The sequence below is a fragment of the Eublepharis macularius genome, chromosome 4, assembly GCF_028583425.1.
Source record: "Eublepharis macularius isolate TG4126 chromosome 4, MPM_Emac_v1.0, whole genome shotgun sequence".
NCBI lineage: Eukaryota > Metazoa > Chordata > Lepidosauria > Squamata > Eublepharidae > Eublepharis > Eublepharis macularius.
In genome coordinates, this window is record NC_072793.1 from 168,231,987 (window position 1) to 168,255,925 (window position 23,939).

At 45.3% G+C, this 23,939-nt stretch overlaps 2 protein-coding genes across 2 annotated transcripts in view; one reads left to right on the forward strand and one right to left on the reverse strand.

Annotated features, from left to right (window-relative positions):
- Window positions 1–2,862: 2,862 nt before the first annotated feature.
- Window positions 2,863–11,963, forward strand: LOC129327126 (zinc finger protein 420-like). Its single transcript, XM_054975582.1, has 6 exons — window positions 2,863–3,097; window positions 4,863–5,374; window positions 5,535–5,586; window positions 6,967–7,025; window positions 7,180–7,306; window positions 9,144–11,963. The coding sequence occupies exons 2-6, from the start codon at window positions 4,910–4,912 to the stop codon at window positions 11,309–11,311; spliced, it is 2,871 nt and encodes a 956-aa protein (XP_054831557.1). The 5' UTR covers window positions 2,863–3,097; window positions 4,863–4,909; the 3' UTR covers window positions 11,312–11,963.
- Window positions 11,964–17,186: 5,223 nt separating this feature from the next.
- LOC129327793 (zinc finger protein 420-like) overlaps window positions 17,187–23,939 on the reverse strand; it is a 29,389-nt gene continuing 22,636 nt past the window's right edge. The window contains exon 6 of the mRNA XM_054976546.1: window positions 17,187–21,575. Coding sequence (XP_054832521.1) covers window positions 20,344–21,575 — 1,232 coding nt within the window. The 3' untranslated portion in view covers window positions 17,187–20,343. The remainder of the gene's footprint in view (window positions 21,576–23,939) is intronic.

Here is a 23,939-nt window from a genome sequence, read left to right on the forward strand (position 1 = left end):
CCCTCCTCCTTAATTGCTGGCACCCAGAAATCGGAGTGTACTTCCTGTTCCACATTACCAAATCATCAATCAGCCTTTTGGTATCAATAGATATGCCTGATCAAATCTTCTCCGGTTTTACTGTTTTACAATGCCAGAGACAACCATTTGAATTATTGTGATGGGAGAAAGGCTCCATCCTGCCCAAAAGGATGGGCTTTGCCTTATAAAAATGGCGGCTTTCTAGCAGCTGTGTGTGTCCTGGGATCTTTCCCCATGTACTCTCAGACTTCTGTCTGAATCCCCTCCTTCTCCCTGCCACAATGTGGGTCACTCAAAGTTACTACTCTACAGGATATCCTGCCTTCTCTTTTTTTAGATTGGTAACTATCCTTTTTTAGATTGGTAACTATAAGCCTTCCTTGGAATTGCTTTCCCATTTACTCACTGTTTTCTAGTTAGATCAGTGTGTATTCTATGCAGTTGCTCTCTTACTGCATCTTTAATAAAAAACCACTCCTGTTGAACATCTGCCTGTTTTTGAAGCATTCTCTAGAGGAAGCAATCCTCATAGACACTGGTAAAAAAAATCCAAGCTACTCTCTTCTTGCAGCCTCTCTTTGTTGCTAATTCCACCAACTCACAAGGAGACCACCTATTGGGGTAACATAGTCCCCTTGTCTCTGATAGAACCACAAGCAAAAAATGTGCAGATCAAACTAAACTGGGAGGAGTTTCAATTACAGCAGAAGACAGAGTCCAGATTCAAGGTGATCTTGACAAGTGGGAAAACTGGGCTAAAACTACTCTCTTCTTGCAGCCTCTCTTTGTTGCTAATTCCACCAACTCACAAGGAGACCACCTATTGGGGTAACATAGTCCCCTTGTCTCTGATAGAACCACAAGCAAAAAATGTGCAGATCAAACTAAACTGGGAGGAGTTTCAATTACAGCAGAAGACAGAGTCCAGATTCAAGGTGATCTTGACAAGTGGGAAAACTGGGCTAAAACTAATGAAATGAATTTTAACATATATAAATGTAAAGCTCTGCATTTAGGTAGAAAAATCAAATGCATAATTTTAGGATGGGGGAGATGTGAAAAAGATTTAGGGGTCTTAGTAGATCATATACTGAACATGAGTCAGCAGTGTGATGTGGCAGCTAAAAAGGCAAATACGATTTTAGGATGCATCAATAGAAGTACAGCGTCCAGGTCATGCGAAGAAATGGTATCGCTTTAATCTGCTCTGGTTAGACCTCACTTGGAATACTCTGTTCAGTTTTGGGCACTGCAATTTAAGAAGGATGTGGAACATGTCCAAAGGAAGGCTTCAAAGGAGGTGAGAGGTCTGGAGACCAAGTTCTGTAACAAAAGGTTGAAGGAGCTCAGTATGATTTGCTTGGAGAGGAGATGGCTAATACCTATCTTCAAATATTTGAAGGGCTGTCACATAGAGGATGGAGGAATTTTGTTTTTGGTTACGGTTGGTTCAGAGCTGACTCAGTCAAGAGCTTCCGGGTTACTACTGAAGAGACCAATTATTGCTGTTACAAAAATACTTTCTTCCAACAGTTTAGCCTGGAAGGTAACATTACCTTGACTCAGCTGATCTGGCCCCTTGGAAACTCCAAGCGATTGTTGATCTTGCCCAATTGCAGGGTAGTACCAGTAGAAGGCCCGGTTTAGATGAGTGAGGTTAATAACAACAACATTTGATTTCTATACCGCCCTTCAGGATGACTTAACACCCACTCAGAGCGGTTTACAAAGTATGTCATTATCCCCACAAAAAAAACACCCTGTGAGGTGGGTGAGAGCTAGAAGCTGTGATAGCTCAAGGTCACCCAGCTGGCTTCAAGTGGAGGAATGAGGAATCAAATCCGGTTCTCCAGATTAGAGTCCCACACTCTTAACTACTACACCAAACTGGCAGTCTTGCAGATATGAGGGTCCAAGGCCATGAAGGGCTTTGTATGTGACGGTCAGTACTTTGCATTGAACCTGGCAGCCAATGGACTGCAGAATATGCATGCACTGCCTACTTCCAGACAATAAGCAAGCTGCAGTATTCTACTCTAACTCCAATTAGAGCAGCTCTTCCAGAGCTCTCTCAGCCCCATCCACCTCACAGAGTGATTGTCCTGAGGATAATAATAACACACTTTGTAAACCGCTCTGAGTAGGAGTTAAGTTGTCCTGAAGGATGGTATATAAATCAACTGTTGTTGTTATCTGTTGCTGTATGTTTATATCTTGCTCTTACTGCATCATATTTCTACTTATGTAATATTATTGCTTGCATGTTTTAACATGTCATGTATAACACTTATTCCTTGTTTCAGATTTCTGCCGTCTTAGCCGTATTACATTGTTTACTAGACGTCTCCCCATCCTTACATCCTACCTGTTGCGTCCTACCTACTCCTATGCACTACCTGTTGCTTTAAGTATGGTCCTACTGGGTAGTTCTTTGCAGAGATGACTGATTCTGGATTGTATATTGTATATTCAAATACTGGTTTTGTTTGACTTTGTTTTACGCCAATAAAGGGACTGACTGACTGAGTACAGTCAGTCTCAAGGCCATTTCAATACACAACGGCGTAGGGTAAATAAAGGCAAGTTTACAAAGGCATCACATCAGCAAAAATACAATACAGGGTTGAAGAAATGGTGAAACCGAGCATAAGCAGTTCTAGGGCTGATATCAGGCTGCCGGGGGGAGCAAGGAGCGGGTCCTTTTTGCTTTCTGGAGACTTAAGCGAAGGGTTAAATAGAAGGGCTCCCAGTTCCTAGAGAGGCAGGAGAGAAGCCGGGCGACTCGTCGCGTTCACTTCCAGGGTCCCGCTTGGGCGGAGGGCGGCGTGTACAGATGGGGGACGAGGCAGCGGCGGAGGGTTTTCGAAGGCGAGGAAATGAAGCCAAGAACATTTCCGTCGCAAAAAACCTCCCTGCTTTTGGCAGTGGAAAAGTCCAGACGGGCGGCTGCGTTCGGGGTGCCTGCAGCGTTGACCAGCCGGAGCCTGCAGTTTAGCAATACTTCGTGAACGTTAGCACAGGACTCGGTTTAGGGCTTTTCTGCTTGCTCTCCGGAAGCTGATCTTCCCGTAATACGGTATGCACATTTCGCTGTTTTCTTTCTTTCTTCGTTTACGTTATTTATAGTCTGCCTTTCTTCCGGAGGCTCAAGGCGGATTGCACAGTACAGTCGACGGCAGGGACGTTCAGTAAACGATGCAATGGGGTATGGGGATGGGCATAGATTTGAAAAGGAGCAGAAATCCGATACGGTACTGAAACACAGCACAAGCAATTCTAAATCTGACATCTTAAACAGCGCAGAAACTACTCAGTAGGATCGTGCAGTAACTGACAGCGCATAGTAGTATAGTCTATATTCCCTAGCCCTTTATCAGTGCATCTTTTAAAAATCACATCCTTACAGTACAGCCCTCCTATTCGCCCTCTGGAATAATTCGGTTTTGCATAGTTTGCGGAAAGCCAGGAGATTGGGAACTTTCTTGACCTCTTCAGGCAGCCAATTCCATAAGGTGGGGGCCACTAGAGAGAATTTATGTATACAGGCAGATACCGATCTTGCCATTTGCAGGGTGGCACCTGCAGAAGGCCCTGTTGCGATGAAGCTGCATTCTGTTGCTGTCAGCATATGCAAGCAAAATGGCATCCCTATTGACATAGTTTTTCCCACTGCTGTGGTGTGTAGGTGTGTTCCTGCACTGCTTGCCTGCCTTTCTCTTGTTGTTCCAGAAAAGCAAACCTGGATTTTTGGAGGGTTCCTCTCTTCACTCTGCTATGGCTTACTGAAGATACAGTTCTGCTTATGAGCTCAGCACAACTTTTTCCTGCCAGAAGAAGAGATGCTCTCTTCTGGGTAACAGCAGCTGTTTGGCACATTTCAGTGACCTTTGATAATGTAAGATCTTTGGCTTCTAGAAATCTGCATTTCATCTTGCAATTGTGGACACCTAGGACAATCTGACGCCTTCTTAATGAGTTAGCAAGCTCTCCAAAATCACCCGGCAGGCTGGTGTTTTTTAGAACACACAGAACTCTGAAAGATCTCTGCCTGGCTTTACCTCCTTGTACTATAAAGATATGTATTTACTTAGGAAATGTTTATGCTCCTTCCCGAGGGAACCTGCTATAGGCAGCTTGAAAAGCAAAACATAACAAAAGCCAAACAAAAAAATTCAGCATAAGTAAACCCAGCCAGAGCATAAAAACATAGATCCTTGAGCAGCTTAAAATGAATAATAGTTTCCAGACCACAAACGCCCTGTATTCAAAGATCAGCTCCTTAATTAAAAGAAACCCTTCAAAACCTCATTTTTATTTGGCATACAATGTTCTTCAAACATGGCATCTTAATTAAAGTTCTTGTCTACGTACTTAAAAGATCTGGAGTGAATTGACAGCTTGGAGCCCTGAAAGGTTCAAAGTTAGGGCTTCCTTTGCACTTTTCTTTCTCTTTCCAGGCTCCTTGGCTTCCATGAATAAGCTAAGCTTATTCTCCTGCTACCTGTGGCAGGATTGGGAAGATCCAGTGCCTCTGGGATTTGAAGTGGCTCCCTCCTGCTTCTTATTCCCCCTTTCCGACTTCACAACCACTTCATAAATTGGCACCCAGCTCCCTGTCCCTTCCCATGCAGTGATCTCTGGTTAGCAGATGCTGCAGGAATCTTTGGTTTATACTTCAGCAATCCTTCTATTAAGTAGAGTAGAGCCTTTCTGCTCGCTGTATTGAAGCTCCTTTTTGCTTGGTGCATATGGTTTCTTATTTACTAAGATGGGTTGGAGCTCGTCTCTTCCGATGGAGATGACATAGATACCAGTCCTAAAAATCGGTCTTGGCTTTGCAGGAGGTCACAGATCTGGCATTAGCCTACAGAGAAGGAACTGGCACAGGATGAAGGCGATCCACTGGTCCAGGTGGACGTTGTTTGGAAAGGAAGGGAGGATGAAGGGAGAGCTGGACCCAGTTGATCCAGAAGTAAGAGAAGATCCTCATGCCATTGAGGCTGGGAGCAGAAGGGAACTGTGCGAAGAAACTGTGCAGAGGAACCTGGGAGGCAATGTTGTCCCTTCAGATGAGCAACGCCAGCAGTTCAGGCTCTTCCGCTACCAGGAGGCTGTAGGGCCCCGAGAAGCTTGGAGCCAACTCCACCATCTTTGCTGTCGGTGGCTGAAGCCAGAAAGGCACAGCAAGAAGGAGATCCTGGACCTGGTGATCCTGGAGCAGTTCTTGGCCGTCCTGCCCCCGGAGATGGAGAACTGGGTCACGGAATGCGGGCCAGAGACCAGTTCCCAGGCAGTGGCCCTGGCAGAAGGGTTCCTCTTAAGCCAGGCGGAGACCAAGGACTGGGAAGAGCAGGTAAGGGGGTTTCATCTAAGTAGTGTGTGGGCCCCAGGATATGATTAAGAATACCCTCAGAATCCACATGGTTGTCCAACTTCTGAGACCCTTCCCCAGCCTGTTTCCTCTTCCTTTTCTCATTGGTCTCTCCCTTCTGGGATCTCCACATCTGTTTCAGGTGCCAGAGCAGATTGTGCAGGAGCATTACCACCACAGAGCAGCTTTTCCAGGTAAGATCGAGAGGAGTGCTGTTCCCATTGCATTTCTTGCTTGAGCGTATGTGGGCTGTTTCTATACTCCCCGCTCTTGTGTGGGAAAGATGCTCCATTCCCATGTTTCAATTTAGAACTTTCCCTTTGGGGAAATAAAAACCTAGAATCCGTTTAAAATCTGTGCTAGTTATTTGGAAGTAGCCACACCTCATCTCCAATTATATACCAGGGTAACTTAGTTAACCACCTGGATAACTCTGAGGCCTGTTTAATATTCTATTAGGTTTCTGGTTGCAGAGGAAGAAAATGGATAGAGATTTATAGTGTCCTCGTGGTAATATTGTAAGCCAGAAGCTACTAAAGGTGCAGGTTAAAATACAACATACATTTTTCCGGCCTGCCTCACCACTAATGCCACCAAAGAGGGAGGTGAGGACAAAGCTGCCTCCGAAATCAAGGAATGATCATTAACATCAAAAATTGGGAAGGTCGTATGTTGGGCCAATAAAAAGAGGGACAGAATTAAAAGTTTTGAAGAGATCTTATGCCATAGTAACCGAATCGCAATCTCCCAGTATGTATAAGTCAATACTTTTTTGGTATCCAGTTTATGACAGGGCAAGGTATGTACAGAGATGATGAACCTCAAAAGGCTGCTGGAGTGGAGGAAGGAGGCAGTCAATTGATGTCAAAACTGTGTTCTCTTCAACTAGATATGAAATTCAAGGGTAGTAAAAGTTTTTTCTTGGGTAATTCCATAAAGTACACTTTTTTAGCAGTATGACACCACTGGGATAGTCGTTCTCTATGAATACGATATTCCATGATTGTTACTTTACTTTCATTTATAGTCCACCTTTCTCACTGGGACTCAAGGCAGATTATGATAAATCAAAACTTCAGGCAATCAGTAAGCAGATTACAATATATGATAATATCAGGCAATCAGTGGATTACAAGGTACAGTAACAATATTTGAATGTAACAGCAAAAATGCCTAGTAAGACAAAATAATGCTTTTGGCCTGATATTGTAGACCAGGGTTAAAATCCAGAATAAAGCATGAAGTTATAATAAAGATGATGTGTCAGTGGCGTCTCTCACCATGTTGACTATCTAGGATGTCTGTACTTCACCAATAGCTAGGTGAATATGTACTGGTCTTACTATGTGATTACTATGGTTGTGTCCGTTGGTTTGGAACTGTCTGTTCCTTGCATTTTGGAGTTCATATAACAGCCATAACAAGACTGGATTTTGCAAAAGTGTGGAAGCAAAAAATTATCTGAAATTAGGATACAAGGTAGTTGGGACCAGGAGCCTAGAGAGGGAGAACTGAAATGCCAGCTACTTGGAAAGCATAGAATGCCTTCTAATTACCTTTTTAAATCCTTCCAGGTGGTTTCTTGACACCATCTCCTTTTGGCAGAGAAAAAGCGTCCATGCAGCCAGATCAGGTAGGTGTGAAACTGCGTTCATGCCGCTGTGTGCCCACCCTGACCCTAAGCTGGACGCGGTCTCTCTCTCCTCCCCCTTTTGGATGGACCTTAGGAGGGGAAGGATCGTTACATTATCTGTGAAGACAGAGGGGTTGGCTTTCCTCTTTTTCAGGGTCCGGTGACCTTTGAGGAGGTGTCTGTTCATTTCACTGAGGGGGAGTGGGCCCTGCTGGATCCAGACCAAAGAAGCCTTCACAAGGAAGTCATGGAGGAAAACCATCAGAACGTGGCCTCTCTGGGTAAGGTTCCCTTGTCCCTTCACTCGCAGATGCTGAAGGCAGAAATCGCTCCTAAGAAGGTCTCTCGTAGGACTCTTCCAATGGAGACTCTCAGTAGGGGAGCGGATGGGTCCACACGCAGGCAAGGGAGGGGTGTCTGCAGGCATAGCGGACCCCCCCAGGTATTAGTTTGTAAACAGATACGGTGGTTTTTAAGCTAAAAGGAACAAACGCACCCTGCCCTGGTCCACTGAGGATTGAATAGGCTCATTGTTCTTTGGAGGCACACAATGCTGAGTGCAGGTGAAAGCAGGGAGGGGGAAGTGGTGTGTTATTGGCCTTTACAACAGTTTATGGGTCTCTTGGAAGTGGAAGCCAAAAGCCAGGCATCCAAGGAGGAGGCTTTTTCACTGGCCTCGTCCTGTGAAGGAAACAGGCATTTCAGCTAATAGCAACAATGATAATATATTTATTTATATAAGGCTGCCAGTGTGCCTGGCATCTTACAAGGCACGAGAAGACATTTCTGTGCCCTGAGGCCCTTGCAATCCCTCATTGGGCACGAGGAGGAGAACAGTGGGAGGAGGGAGAGGGGGGCCAAAGGGATGGATTGCAGCCATTCTGTCATTTTCATTCTACTTACAACCACACAGGCTTAAGCAGGGCCCACATACGCAGGGAAATGAGATGGGAGAGCCCTAACTCAGCAGGATGAAGTTTTGCAGTATGTCATGACGAGCTTCACTTGTTCAATTCCTGCCTGACAAACTGCTTTTGAAATCAGAGGGGCAGGTCCTCTCTTCCCATACTCCGTTGGGAAGACAATGTATGCTGTTCTGAGCTCCATGGAGAAGAGTGGGATAAAAATTATTGTAAATGGACAGAGGAATCACATCTATTAGTGTTCAGCTTGTTTGTAAGCCTTCAAGGTTTTGGGGATCCATCTCCACCTTTTCCCATTCTGGGAGGATTGTGGGGTCTCTTCAAAAGGGAGAGCAGCCCTTAGACTGCGTCAGATGGCGTCAAACTGGGATGTTGAATCCTGCTTGCCTTTGGAGGGGGGTAAGATACTGTATCAGGGTGGGCCTGTCTCATTTAGGTCATTAAAGGTAAGAACCACTACCAATGACGCTGCTCCAATTGGTCCATCTACACCAGTAATGTCTGTTCTGATTGGTAGTGGTGCTTCAGAGAGATGGGATTGGACCGGGGATGGGATGAGTCCAGGGCGTGTGATCTGCTGGGGGGCACTAGGACCTACCTTTATTTGTGGTTTTCTGTTTTATCCTGTCCTCCTTTCAAGGAGTGCAGAGCAGCACCTGTGAGGTCATTCCATTTACTTACACACTCAGCCTTCAGAGGCAGTAAACACTGGAAAGGAGTGATTGGCCCAAGATGACTCCAGAGCACTTAACAAGGTGGGAGCTCAGACTGGGTCTCCATAGTTCATGTGTGAAGCTCTGCTTCATATTCATTGTCCAGTGAACATTGTTCTGTTCTGGGTTTGAATACAGGAAGAGATCTGCCAGAGGTGTTTACTCTGGCCTCCTGTTTCCCTCAGTAGCCAACTTCAGTCTCTGGAAGGTTCACAAGCAGCGGAGCAGAGCTGACACCTCCCACTGGGATTGCTCTGCTGGCAACCAGTCATCAGAGAGATACTGCCTCTAAACATGGAGGTTTCACTCAGTCACCTTGTCTCTGACAGAACCAGCCTTCAAGAAGAATCCAGTTAATATGTGGGAAGATTTGGCTCCCCTTCCAGTGATTTCCATTCTGTTGTTAATAAGAGCACTTATTGACCTTCTTTCCTTGATTCTGTTTTTGCTTTAAGGTCTTAACAGTTCCTTCTTTGTTCCAGAGGCTGATGGTCCCCAGGACACATCCATGGGAGAACTGCAGCAGCTCCCATTGGAAGGGAAACAACAGAGAAGAAACACTGGAATTAGACAAAAGAGCGGGGATGAATCCTCTGCTTCTCAGGGTCCTGCATCCCAGGACGTCTTGCCATACCATGGAAGGATCAATTGCCCTGTGTGTGGAAAAACATTCATTAATCAATCAGTGTTTGATACACACTGGAGAATCCACACAAGGGAGAAACCATATAAATGTTTGCAGTGTGGAAAGATCTTTGCTCAGAAAACACGTATTATGGAACATCAAAGAATCCACACAGGGGAAAAACCATATAAATGTTTGGAGTGTGGAAAGAACTTTTCTTATAAAGCTACCCTTACTGCTCATCTACGAATCCACACAGGAGAGAAACCATATAAATGCTTGGAGTGTGGAAAGAGCTTCGCTCGGAGTGACACACTTACTGCTCATCGACGAATCCACACAGGAGAGAAACCATACAAATGTTTAGAATGTGGAAAAAGCTTTACTCAGAGTACAGCACTTACTGACCATCGACGTACCCACACTGGGGCAAAACAATATAAATGTTTTGAGTGTGGAAAGAGCTTATCTTGTAGAGTCACCCTTACTGCCCATCAACGAATCCACACAGGCGAAAAACCATATAAATGCTTGGAGTGTGGAAAGACCTTTTGTTATAAAGTCACCCTTACTTCCCATCAACGACTCCACACAGGGGAGAAACCATATAAATGCTTGGAGTGTGGAAAGAGTTTTGTTCAGAAGGCCCATATTATGGAACACCAAAGAATTCACACAGGAGAGAAACCATATAAATGCTTAGAGTGTGGAAAGAGTTTTGCTCAAAAAGCACATATTATGGAACACCAAAAAATTCACAGAGGGGAGAAACCTCATAAATGCTTGGAGTGTGGGAAAAGCTTCACCCAAAGTGGGAGTCTTAATGCTCATCAACAAATCCACAAAGGGGAGAAACCATATAAATGTTTGGAGTGTGAAAAGAGCTTTGCTTGGAGTTCAGAGCTACTTGCCCATCGACATATACACACAGGGGAGAAACCGTATAAATGTTTGGAGTGTGGGAAGACCTTTTGTCATAAGGTCACTCTTACTGCCCATCAACGAATCCATACAGGGGAGCAACCATATAAATGCTTGGAGTGTGGAAAGAGTTTTTGTTATAAAGTCACCCTTACTGCTCATCAACGAACCCACACAGGGGAGAAACCGTATAAATGTTTGGAGTGTGGAAAGAGCTTTGCACGGAGTGACACCCTTAGTGTTCATCAACGAATTCACACAGGGGAGAAACCATACAAATGTTTGGAATGTGGAAAGACCTTTGCTTGGAGTAGAGCACTTACTGACCATCGACATATCCACACTGGAGAGACACCATACAAATGCTTGGAGTGTGGAAAAAGTTTTTCTTGTAAAGTTACGCTTACTGCCCATCAACAAATCCACACAGGGGAGAAACTGTATAAATGTTTGGAGTGCGGAAAGAGCTTTTCTTATAAAATTACTCTTACTGCCCATCAACGAATCCACACTGGGGAAAAACCATATAAATGCTTGGAGTGTGGAAAGAGCTTTGCTCGGAGTGGAACCCTTAATGTTCATCAACGAATTCACACAGGAGAGAAACCATACAAATGTTTGTACTGTGGAAGTAGTTTCAGGCAAAACTTGAGCCTTGTTTGCCATCAAGTAATCCACACTGGGGAGAAACCATATAAATGTCTGGAGTGTGGAAAGAGCTTTGTTCAGAGTGGAAGACTTACTGCCCATCAACGTATCCATACTGGAGAGAAACCACATAAATGCATGGATTGTGGAAAGAGCTTTGCCCAGAGTTCAGGCCTTGTTGTCCATCAACGAATCCACACTGGGGAGAAACCATATAAATGTCTGGAGTGTGGAAAGAGCTTTGTTCAGAGTGGAAGACTAACTGCCCATCGGCGAATCCACACAGGAGAGAAACCATACAAATGTTTGTTGTGTGGCAAGAGCTTCAGCCGCAAGCCAGACCTTACCAGGCATCATGAAGTCCACACACGGGAGCAACCATACATCCCATCAAAGGAGTCAGGAAAAGGGAAATCCATAGAAATGTTCAATCATTGTCTAGAGTTTTTGTGTTAACTGAGGCCTGTATTATACAGCTGATGAAGTGGTATTAGTTACCTGCCCTTAGCCCGCTTGTGGGGAGAACGGGATATAAATATAATAAATAAAATATGTTCAATTATCCACTAAAATAATTGCAATACTGTTTGCTATAAAATAGGAGATTTGTCCTACCCCATTAGCACATGATATGGAGGAATATCACAGACTTTTGGGTTAATAGGTTATTGTAATGTTTTGCCATGTAAATATTTTTGTATGTTTTATTTCTGCTAATTAATGTGGGGTTTTGAATGTATGTTTGCTATGGTTTAAAATGCAGGCCTCTAAGTGAAGAAAGAGGACTCCGGGTGGGTGAATGAAATGTGTTGTGATTGGATGGTAGATGTAACCTAGGGGGGTGAGGTGAACCACAGTTTCATAGGGTGATTCTGAGGGACAGTTGTTCAGAGAGTGTGAGAGACAGGAAGAATGGGGTGCTAAAAGTCTGTATAGTTTTTTTGTGGATGATATTCCCATAGAGGCCACTTAAGCTAATAAATCTTTGTGACTGTTTATTTAGAAAATACAAAGAAAACCTGTACCTGTCTTACAACTAGAAAGCTAGTAGTCTTAATGAAACTATAATGCTTTTGGAACTACTAGGGAACCATTGTGCATATATACTTCTAAATAAACTCTACCTCTTGTTTAAGTAAAATATCTGCTTTATCTAGAATAAAGAATCCCTTTTTACCTCCCAGCCACCCCCACACACTGACTATTCTGTCACTCTACCAGATATAACATTCATCCTATTCTATGGGTCAAACAGAGAACTAAGACAAGAACATTTGGTCGCATCAAAAATCTTTTGGGAATGTTAAGGAAGTCAAAGAGGCAGCGTAATACAGGTCTCATAAACGGAGCAAAATGCCACAGTTGTGTTATTTAGGTCTAGGGGCTCCACACCATAACTTTTTCCACCTGTCATTTTTAATGATAGTTTGACTACGAAATGAGCAGTTCTGCCTCCTGCCCAAAGAGCAGCAGCCGTACTGGATGAAGCTATGGCAACAGCAATCAGCTGATCGTCTTTTTTCCAAACTGTATCCAAAATTTTCTTTATAAAAAACATCATGCCCTGCCTTTCTCTCCTTTGGGGACTCAAAGCAGTTTACATTGCTGTCCTGTCCTCCATTTTATTCTCCTAATAACCATGCTAACTGTTTGGTCAGGCAGAGGGGGTGCGACTAACTTGGTGATGGTGAGGGGTCTGGAGACTGAGTCCTATGAGGAAAGGTTGAAGGAGCTCGGAATGTTTAGCCTGGAGAGGAGACGACTGAGAGGAGACATGATAACCATCTTCAAGTACTTGAAGGGCTGCCATATAGAGGATGGCACGGGGTTGTTTTCCACTGCCCCAGAAGGTCGGACCAGAACTAATGTCTTGAAATTCAATCAAAAGAGCTTTTGGCTAAACATTAGGAAGAACTTCCTGACAGAGCAGTCCCTCAGTGGAATAAGCTTCCTCAGGAGGTGGTGGGCTTTCCTTCTTTGGAGGTTTTTAAGCAGAGGCTAGATGGCCACCTGACAGCAATGCTGATTCTGTGAACCCAGGCAGGTCGTGAGGGGAAGGGCAGAAGGGGTTGCCTCAGTGATTGGTTTTTGTGCCCCTTCTTACATGCTCAGGGTAATGCTGATCGCCAGCTAGGGGTCGGGTAGCAATTTTCCAGAGGCCAGTTTGGCTAGGGATCCTGGAGGTGTTTCGCCATCTTCTGGGTATGGACAGCGCTGGCGCCAGAATTTCTGGCGCCTGCGGCCACTTGTGCACACACACTTTGTGCACGCACGCCATGGACTGCGTGATGAATGAACTGCTGGATGAATACTTGTCAGAGATGCTTTAGGCTGATCCTGCACTGGGCAGGGGGTTGGACTAGATGGTCTGTATGGCCCCTTCCAACTCTATGATTCTATGATGATGTCATGCGATGACGTCATCACACAGTGCAGGATGGCTTGGGCGGCACGTGGAAGCTGCTTCGTGCTCCGCAAGCCTCCCCAGCAGCAGCTTGCGGCTTCTGTGCCCGGCTGGGGTGTGTGGGGGCAGAGGAGCGTGCAGCGGAGCTGGCGGAACTTGCTGCAGCTCCTGCAGCTCCTGCTGCAGCCATCCAGCCCCGAGTCACCGCCGCCGCCACATGCTCCAGCCGGGCACAGAAGCCGTGAGCCGCTGCTGGGGTGGCATGCGGAGGCTGCTCCATGCTCCACACGCTGCACGCCACCCCAGCAGTGGCTCATGGCTTCTGTGCCCAGCTGGGGCGTGTGGCGGCAGCGGCGGTGGCGGCACGGGGCTGGCTGGCTGCAGGAGCTGCAGCCGTCATACCAGCTCTGCTGCGCACGCCTCCGCCCCCGACATCCCCTCCCGCGTCTCTCCAGTGCCCTTGCGCCCGAGGCCACCGCCTACCTGGCCTCAATGGGCGTGCCGGGCCTGTGTATGGAGCAGGGGTCACTGGGGCAGTTGTGAATTTCCTGCATTGTGAGGGGGGTTGGACTAGATGACCCTAAAGGTACCTTCCCACCCTATGATTCTACCTTAGGGTCAGCCAGCAAGCTTTCAGTTGCAGAGGTGGGATTAAAACCTCAATCTTCTAGATTTTAGTCAGACACTAACCATGACAACCATACTGGCCACCACACTGGCTTTGATATCTCAGGGAGGTTGTTAAACCCTCTTAGTTTTAAAAGAAGAGATACTTTCCATCTTTCTGGTCTATGCTAAGTTTTTCCCTGATGTAGACCCAGAACATCTGACATAATTCAAATAAGAATCAATGGGTACCACTATTAGGAATTAAGGGACCACTATTATACTGAAGCTAACCTAATTGCCGTTTAATACAGGGAACTCCCAATACATCTTTCACTGGTTTCCTATACATTAACTTGTCAGCAACCCAAGAGGGTTTTGTCTGCCATATAAACATTAAAACCAAATTCTGCCACTGCTCAAGGCAAACGTCTACTGAAAAATGAGTATGTTGTAATAAAGACTTTTAGGTAATGCATGCATGCTAATAATAGCTATTTTACCTATCCAGGATAATGAAACTGCAACCAAAAAGTTGTAGTTAAACCAATTTGCAGTTTAATATGGTTTACTCTGACCAAGGACTCAAGATCCTCAGTAATGTAGGATTGTGCAATGAGATCACCCATGTTTACTTTTGGGCAATCTAGATGTGCCGAGTGCTGTGCTTCAGGGTAGAACTCCACAGTGTCCTCCTGTTACTCATGTTTGAAGAAGGGTGCTCTGACTCTTGAAAGCTTAGATGCTGAAAATCTTGTCTCTAAGGTGCCACTGGACTCAAACCCTGCTGCTCTACTGCAGACGAACACGACTATCCACCTAAAACTACGTTCCAAGTAGGTTAGCAACCTCTTGGTTTCATTTTTGCCATTTGCACCCTAGTCCTGTGATCTGCATTTTCTCTAGTTTTGCCTGAAGGAAAGCTTGTGTTAAGAGACAGCAACTGCCTTGATTCCTTCCTATCCACCTTGCTCTGGCTCATGTTATGAAATCAGCCCCCGCCCTGGAACAAACTGGTGAGGGGGCAGGGATCGGGGTGGGGGAGGTTATCAAAGGGAAAGGCTCTGAATTCTGTCCGAGGGAGTTGGGGAACAGTTAGGAATTCCTGCTGAGACGAGTTGGTTCCCTCCCCAAAACAACTTGCTCTCCAGCATCTGAGCGGGAATGAGCTTGCTCAAGGACTGCTTGCCAGAGCAGGGAGAGAGGGTGGCCTGTAGAGCACTGGGGCAGAAGCATCACAGTGACGTTGCCATGTCATAGGGTGCTTTGGGATAAACCTGAAATTCTATGGGAAACTGGAGAACTTTGGGTGAATCCTAGAGTACCCCGCAACATGGCAATTATCACTTCTGGTTATGTAGCCAGAAATGATGTTGTGGTGTTGGAAGATCACCTTTTCGCATCTCATCCCCTCCAACCCACCCTGCCCCACTGAGTGCTGGAGGGGGACAGGGGAACGTCCACGGGGGTTCTCCTGCCAGCAGTGTGCAAACGGCAACCCTTGTCTTGATATCATTCTGGCTTTTGTTGATCGGCTCCTTTACTATGCTGCTAGGATTCTGTAATCCAAAAAATGCTTGTTGCAAATTCTCAAGGTGAATATCCTCATTTGAGGGATTGAAGCAAATGTGATTGTAACACAGTACTTGCCTGTAGACTATCGATTTATATTTTCTGGGCAGTAATCTGTTCATTGCAAAGTTTCACAGCGACATCCAGGAAATGTACCTTCTGCGTGGATTGGCCCGTGCGGAGGTTGATTTGGGGGTGAAAATAATTGAAGTCCTGATGGAACTTATTATTATTGTTGCTGTTGTTATTTTTTTACATCATTTATAGTCCATTCTCATTGAGACTCAAGGCAGATTATATAGTGGGAGGCAATTTAAATCAACAGCTATGGGGCATCCAATAAAAGATACAATAGAAGTTTGGTTTGCAGAAACCTGACGACAAACCACCAGAAAATCTGAAAACAGAGCTGAACCCAAGCTGAAATAAAGTGTTACCCAGAAGTCCCCGTATTGGGAATAAGCCACCCAACAGGCACCCACCCTGGAATCTTGTTCCTCTGATGCATGAGACAAAAGGAAACAGCTGCTGGGTCCCACCCCCATTTTGGAAAGCATAGTCTCTGCCATTAAAGGGAAACTTAAAATTTAGCCATACATACAGGGGAAGTAACATGCCAACCAAACCCAGAAGAGCCACAAGGCACTGGCGGTGGAGGGCCTGTCCTGGATGCCTGGTAATAACTAACTCTACATGGGTGGTGGGTGCCTGTGAATGCTGCACTCCCCTCTTCAGTTGCACCCAGAACGAAAGCAGCTATCCTGCCTTGCCCAGAGAAGCAGGACAAGAATTAGGTCAGTGTCTGCCACTACCGAAGCGAACCCCTTTGTCTTTTTAATTCAATGTAGTTCCCTACCCACCCTGCCAGCCTCTCAGTAGCCCCTTAGTGCTACCAAAAACTTGGTTTTTCCCCTTCCAAACTCAAAACCCAACAGTTCAACAGACAGGAAGTATGATAGGGGCTCTTTTGCCCAGCAATTTGGATTTGGCCACCTTTGGGACTGAGACATCAACTTGGAACCAGGCAAGGACTCATTCGCCCAGGGACATTCCCCCCACCCATGATCTTCAAGGAATTCTAGACCACAGATCTCTTCTCCTTGGGCAGGAAAAAGTGTGTTTTACATTCTCCCTTTTATTCCTCATTCAACATCCCCCCACCAGAATATCTTTACATAGGACTAGATTGTGTACTTGCTTCCCCTGGGTGTATATGAGATTCTACTGGACCAGCTGCTGAGTTTTGAACTGGCTCTGCTTCTCCACTTTTCTTCATGCTGTCCTTTTTATTTTAAAAGTGTGTTATTTAAATGATCTTTAGAGAATCAAAGAGTCATAGAATTATAGGGTTGGAAGGGATCCCCAGGGTCATCTAGCCCAACCCCCTACACAGTGCAGGAAAATCACAATTACCTCCTCCCCACACCCCCAGTGACCCCTTCTCCGTGCCCAGATGGCAAAACACCATCAATATCCCTACATCTTCTGTATCTGGAAATATATTACCAAGTTTGTCCCTTGTATATGCAGGCTTAAGGGTCCCAAAAGAAACACAGACTGCATTAGGTGCACTTAAGAGAGGCTGTACCTAGGAAGCAGTTTGTGTAACAAAAGCACAATACCATGACATGTTAAAGGGTGCAGAAGTTACACAGAAAGATCATACTTATAGCAACATAGTACAGGCCACAATCCCTATGTCTTTACTGAAACATCTTTTTGAAAACGTTTCATTATAGTCCTATCATCTGTGCAAAAAAGCCCTCCTGAACAACTCAGTTTCCACTTCTCAAGAACTTCTTTCCCAGAGGTCTAGATGATCAAAATGTCATCAATGAATCACAAGTACAAGATATGTGTGAACGGGAGGAGCTGAGGAAGCCTTGTTCCAAATCAGCCATGAAAATATTTGCATTCTGTGACGCCTATGGCTCTACCATTTATTTATGTACTTACATTATTAATAGTCCACCTTTCTCACTGAGACTCAAGGTGGAATACACAGTGTAAATCGAGACGATCAATGGCTGGGATGTTCAAGAAACAATATAATAAGGTATGGATTGCAGAAATTCGAAAACAAGCAGAAATCTGATACAGGGCTGAAACAAAATATAAGCAATTTAACATGACATATCAAACAATGCAGAAACTACGCAGTAGGACGATACTTGCAGCAACACACAGTACACAGTAGTATAATCAACAGTCCCTATCCCTTTACCAAAGCATCCCTCTGAACCATCTCATTACAGCAAAACCCCATTATCTGTATTAAAAAGCTCTCTAAACAACTTAGTTTTGCATAGTTTGTAGAAAGTCAGGAGAACGGGAGCCTCCCTGACCTCTTCAGGCAGGCCGTCCCATAAGGTGGGGGCCACCACAGAGAATGCGTGTGTACGGCTACTTGTTGATTTTGCCCCTTTGCAGGGTGGAACCTGCAGAAGGCCCCGTTCAGATGAGCGAAGCTGCTGTGGTGGTGCATAGGGAGAGAGGCGGTCCTGTAGATAGGAGGGTTCGAGGCCATGAAGGGCTTTGTATGCGATAGACGAAACCTTGAATGGAACTAGTAGCTGATCGGTAGCCAATGGAGTGACGGCAGAATGGAAATAATATGCATGCTAATAATTGAGCTGCGGCGTTCTGCGCCAACTGGAGTCTCTGAGTTGATTTTGAGAGGAGACCTATGTAGAGTTCCTTACGGTAGTCCAGTCTCAATCTTACCATGGCCTAAATCTATGTGGCCAGGTTGGCTGTATCAAGGGAGGAGGGCTCCCTCCAGGCTAGACTGAGTTAGAGGAAAGTGTTTTTTTTTGCAGCTGCATTTACTTTTTCTCTAGCAGCAATGCCAGATCCAGTATAACCTCTATGCTCTTAACTGAGTCTATGAGGGTCAAGTGAACACCACTGAAAGCACTCCACCTTTCCAACCAGCATAACTTTAGCCTTCTCTGAGTTCAGTTGCAATCTGTTCATTTTCAGTCATTTGTCCACAGCGATCAGGCAGTGTCTCAGTACCTCTCCTGAATCACGAGGGGGTTTGGATAGCAAGATATAGAGCTGGGTGACACCTGCAGGTTGATAACATCCAATTCCCGAGCTATGAATGATTTCACCTAAAGGTTCTACATAGAGGTTGAATAACATGGGGGACAAGATTGAGCTCTGTGGAACCTCGCAAGATAATTCCCACCCTGAAGATAGCTGGTCTCTAACAGCAACCATTTAAGTCTGTTCCATAAGGAATGATTTAAAGCAATCCAGGCACAATCTCTGATACCTACTTCTGCCTCCAAATGCCTCAACAGGAAGGCATTATCTGCTATATCAAATAGATCTAGGAGCAGCAGCAAGGAAGCATGGCCTTTTTCTATATTCAGACATAGATCATCAGCTAAAGCCACCAGAGCCGTCTCCATCCCATAGCCTGGCCTGAAACCAGACTCAGTAGGGGCCGGAACACCAGAGTTATCCAAGGCCTGGGGTTGGTCTGCTCCTGCTTTCTCCCTAGGAAGGGCAGATTAGAGACTGAGCGACACAATTTTTGTCACGGGATTTTTTTTTTTAAGCAATGGGCGGATAACCACCTCTTTGACTGGCGGGGGGAAGGTGCCCTGAATTAACGACTGATTTATGATAGACATCAAAGGTTCATTGATGTGGTCTTTACATGATTTTAGCAGCCAAGGTGGAAAAAGATCCTGTACGCAAGTAGCGGCCTTCACAGATGCTATAACTAAGTCAAAATGGTCCATAAGTGGACCGGACGGTGTATTAAGCATTTCTTCTGTCTCGCATATATTACAGCTGGCAACCAGATCATGTACCCTGTACTCCTTAGAGGAAGGGCAGGACAGATATGACCTAAATACATATATTAACCACTGTATATCTTTCTGGAATACAGCTGTTTTGAGTACCAAGAGGAATCACGTCATGCTGTCTCTTGAGCATGTTAAAAAATTCATTCTAAGGATGTTGGCGAAGTGTGAATGCCATTCAAACAAATCAAGGTTTAAAGAAAGCCAATTCAGGGGGTGAACAGCCAGACAGGAAACAGGGCAATGACACGGTTATCTTCACACTGCAAAGAAGGTCCATCTGAGGATGCCAGCTTTCAGAGACAGTTGTATGCCTGCAAGAAAGAGGGGAGGGAGGAGATTTGGAAAAAAAAATCTTCTCCTTCCTGTCTCCTCTGTTCCCAGCCATTTTGCATGGGTGAAAATTCTTTGTAGCCCTATTTTATTATTATTTTTTTAAAACAACAACAACTAAGTAGCACGGGCCCAGGACTTGCAAAATTAACATTTGCTGGGGGCTGTCCCAACAACACAAAACAGCCCATCGGTTAATTAGAAACAGACTATGTAGAGTTAATGCATGACTGCCCCTCTTTGCTTTTAGACAGATGTTTATTTTGTAGCCGTGTCTTTTGATGCTCCCTGAAATCCCTCTGTAAGCTGCCTCTCTGCACAAACACCCCAAATCCTGTTGCCTTAGATTACCTTTTCACAATTAAGCTTCAGTTAGACAATATCATTATAATCATTTTTTTAAAAAAACTTGCTTTGGGTTTTATGCACCATGACTTGATGAGAGATAGGAACATTCCTCTGACTTTTCTCCTCCTCTGAACAGTTCTATGGCTTCTCTCCTGTCTGGGCAGCTTCTCTCTTTTTTCCCCATGCATAACACAATACGACAAGCAACTAAGTTTTAGATTTTCTTTCTTCTACAGCTTCTAAAAAATTTCAGGGGGAAAAATTAAAGGGTGTCTGGTTCGACATGAACATTGCTGCTTAGAGCATTCCTAGGATTTCTCCTGGAACAGAATCTTTGACACTTAACTATATCAGACCTGGCTGAACTGTTCTTCCTCCTGGCCATCCACTGCAACGGCAACATTTTATGTTTGCAAGGTATTCCCCTCTTTGTGAGTTCTTTTGTGGACCACCAGGTGTGCACTGCAGGTAAAGCTTCTCCCACAGGTGAGGCACGTATATGGTTTCTCCCCCGTATGGATCCTCTGGTGTTGCATGAGATGCGCGCTCTGGCTGAAGCTTTTCCCACAGATCCCACACTTGTACGGCTTCTCGCCTGTGTGGGTTCTTTCATGCTTCACCACATCTGAGCTGGTCGTGAAGCTTTTCCCACACAGGGAACACTTGTAAGGTTTCTCTCCCGTGTGAATCCGCTTGTGTTTCACAAGGTCTGAACTGGAACGGAAGCTTTTCCCACACACTGGGCACTTGCATGGCTTCTCTCCCGTGTGGGTCCTCTCATGCTGAGTCAGGATCATGCTCTGGCTAAAGCTTTTGCCGCAGTAGGAGCATTTATAGGGTCTCTCCCCCGTGTGGCTTCTCTGATGTTTCACGAGGCCCGATTTGGAGGCAAAGTTTTCTCCACAGGTCAGGCACATGTAGGGCTTCTCGCCTGTGTGGGTCCTCTCGTGCTGAATCAGGTTTGAGCTCCGCTTGAAACTCTTCTCGCAGAGCGAACAGTTATATGGTTTGTCCTCTGTGTGGGTTTTTTTGTGATTCACAAAGTTCGAACTGGTAATGAACCTTTTGCCACAGTCAGGGCACTGATAGGGTCTCTCTCCAGTGTGTGTTCTTTGGTGGGTCATGAGGTGTGCATTGGAACAGAAGCTTTTCCCACAGAGATAGCATTTATACGGCTTCTCTTCAGTGTGAAACCTTTCATGGACAATGAGATAGGACCGTTGGTTGAACCGCTTTTCGCAAACGGAACACTTATACGGCTTCTCCCCTGTGTGGATCCTCTCATGTTTGACGAGGTCGGAGCTCTGGTGGAAGCTCCTTCCGCAGTCAGCGCATTTGTATGGCTTCTCCCCCACGTGGTTTCTCTTTTCGTGGCTGATGAGGCTGGATATGCTACAAAAGCTTTTGCCACACTCGGAACATATATAGGACGTCTCTTCTACAGGATTACCATCTTCTAAGCCGGGGATGAGGTCTGGTGGACCCTCTGGTCTGTGCTGAATCTCATAGATTTCTTCCACTTCGTGGAACTCAGAAAGGTCTTCTGTGGTTTCCAGCAACGGTTCACATGGGTCCGTGGGCTCTGGGCTTTTTAGATCAATGACTTTCTCATTGTCACTCATTTTTCTGCCAATGGCTGGAATAAAAAACAAAGAACAACACAAATGCAACTCAGACTTGGGACTAGTTTGCACCAAGATAGTAACCACTTCAGACAGCATAGAGGAGCTGACATGGAACGCTCCTTCACATGGGGAAAATGCTCTCCATACAAATGGGGAAAGCCTTCTAGCTTAACCTCCCCTTTGAGAAAGGGAACTTTTCCTTCCTTTTCCCATAATATCAGAACTTGGGGTCACCCAACAACATTGATGGTCAGTAGATTCAGAACAGGATGAAGTATCTTTTGTACAGAATAAGCAATTAACTTGTGGAACACACTGCCACATGATATAGACATGGTCATTAGCGTGGACAGCTTTAAAAGGGGATTAAACAAATCCAAGGAGAATATAGGACTGACGGCCAGTGGGAGTAAGTTGAATTTGGCCTCTATGCCCAATTTGTGGGCTTTAAAATGCAGCTAGCGGGCTACCATGGGCACTAGGATGCTAGAATAGATGGACCCAGAGTCTGCACCCTCAGGGCTCTTCAGATGTTGGTCGTGACTAATTTTCTTATGTTGGGTTTTGGGGATGGAGGACTCTTCAGTCATATGAAAGCCTGGGTGGTGGACTAGGATACCTGGGTTGAAATCCCCACTCTCCCATGGACGCTCACTGGGTGACCTTGGACCAGTCACACACTCTTGGCCTAACCTACCTCCCAGGGTTGTTGAGACTAAAATGAGGAGGGGAGAACCACGTGCACTATGCTAAGCCCCACAGAGGAAGGGCAGGATGTAAAGGAGACTTTCCTCCCTGAAACAGAACACGCTGTACAGAATATATTTTATTAGAACAAACCAAATGACACGTAACAGTTTATTTTACTTCATTTAGAGTCTGCTTTCCTCCCCAATGGGGAGCCAAAGCATCTTGACATCTTCTCCTTCCCCTCCATTTTTTCCTCCCAACCCTGTGAGGTAAGTTAGGTTGAGAGTACGTGACTGGCCCAAGATCACCCAGCAAGCTTCTGTGAAAGAGTGGGGATTCGAACTTGGAGCCCCCCAGATCCTATTCCATCAGTCTAGCCACTACACCACACTGGCTGCCAATATGCAAGCTTTTGAATGTTTAAAAAGAGAAAAGAATATTTTAAACCTTTCCTTTTTAAACTTTTTTTTTTAAAAAAAAAAACAATTGTCACATCCAGCCTGATGAAGCGTTCTGGCAAACTCGAATGCTTGCGCTCATTCGCTTGCACACTGTTAGGTGTCATTTGGTTGGTCCTAATTAAGAATATCACGTGGGTGGCGTTCTGGTTTCTTGGATTTTACTTTGGGATGTGCACAGCCGTGAACAACTTCTGATTAACAGACAGATCAGTGTCATTTCAACTGAGCAGCAGCAGATCTCCAAATGGTGAATGTGGGTTTTCCAGGAAGATTTGAATCAGAACGTTTTCCAATTTAAATTAATAATTTAAATATTTAAATAATGTTAGCAAAAAGACGGCAAATACAACCACTGTACTAGCCCTGGGGTTTCTCTATGCTTCATATCCCACATTTAGCCCATCTAACAGGATTGATTCGCAGCACAATAGTTCTAACAGCTATGGGGCGGAAAACTTTTCCATGGAAAAATACAGCGTCAGCCGCTGCCTCCAAGGTATTTTACAATGATCTCTCCTTGCCTTCCAAGATCTTTGTAACGGAAAATGCTGGGAACTAAACGTGGGACCGTCTGCTAGGCCGGCACATGCTTTACCACTGACTTAAGGGCTCCAGCAACTGAAGTCATTGTATGCAAAACACAATGTATGTTCCATATATATTTGAGGATGAGAAGCTGTGACTGCTCAATGCTCACCCCGTAAGCTTCCTAGATGAAGGGGAATCTGAAATCCACACTCCACAATGTAAGAAGTCACTGGAATGTAAGAAGAGCTGTGCCCCAGGAAGCACATCGGCTAGGCCCATCAATGGCCGTCAGCCACAATGATTAGATGGAACCTCCATGACCAGAGGCAGTATTCTATGTTCAGAGGCAGTGCAAGAATGGAACTGGGATGGAATCAAGGCATGTAAGCATCAGAGTCGGGGGGGGGGGGGCTTAGACTCTATCCAGACCAACCCCCTGCACACTGAAGGAAATTCAAAGTTAGAGCATCAAGAACAGATGGCTGTCCAACCTCTGCTCAAAGAATCCTAGTGAGGGAGAACCTGCCAGCCCCTCTAGGTAAATATTCTATTGCAGATTTTCTCTCACCCTCACAATGTTTTTAATAAAGTTTGACTGAAGTTGACCCACCTGTAATTTTCCCTCTGAAACAGCACTAAAGAAGTCTGTCATCTTCTGTGATACAGCTTTCCAAGTACTGGAAGAGCATGATCGTG

Bases quoted from the DNA above. Each gene is read 5' to 3' on its own strand.
- LOC129327126 (XM_054975582.1), top strand. From the start codon at position 4,910: ATGAAGGCGATCCACTGGTCCAGGTGGACGTTGTTTGGAAAGGAAGGG. The intron at 5,375-5,534 runs GTAAGGGGGTTT...CATCTGTTTCAG, and splicing joins CCAAGGACTGGGAAGAGCAG to GTGCCAGAGCAGATTGTGCA. The intron at 7,026-7,179 runs GTAGGTGTGAAA...CCTCTTTTTCAG, and splicing joins CGTCCATGCAGCCAGATCAG to GGTCCGGTGACCTTTGAGGA.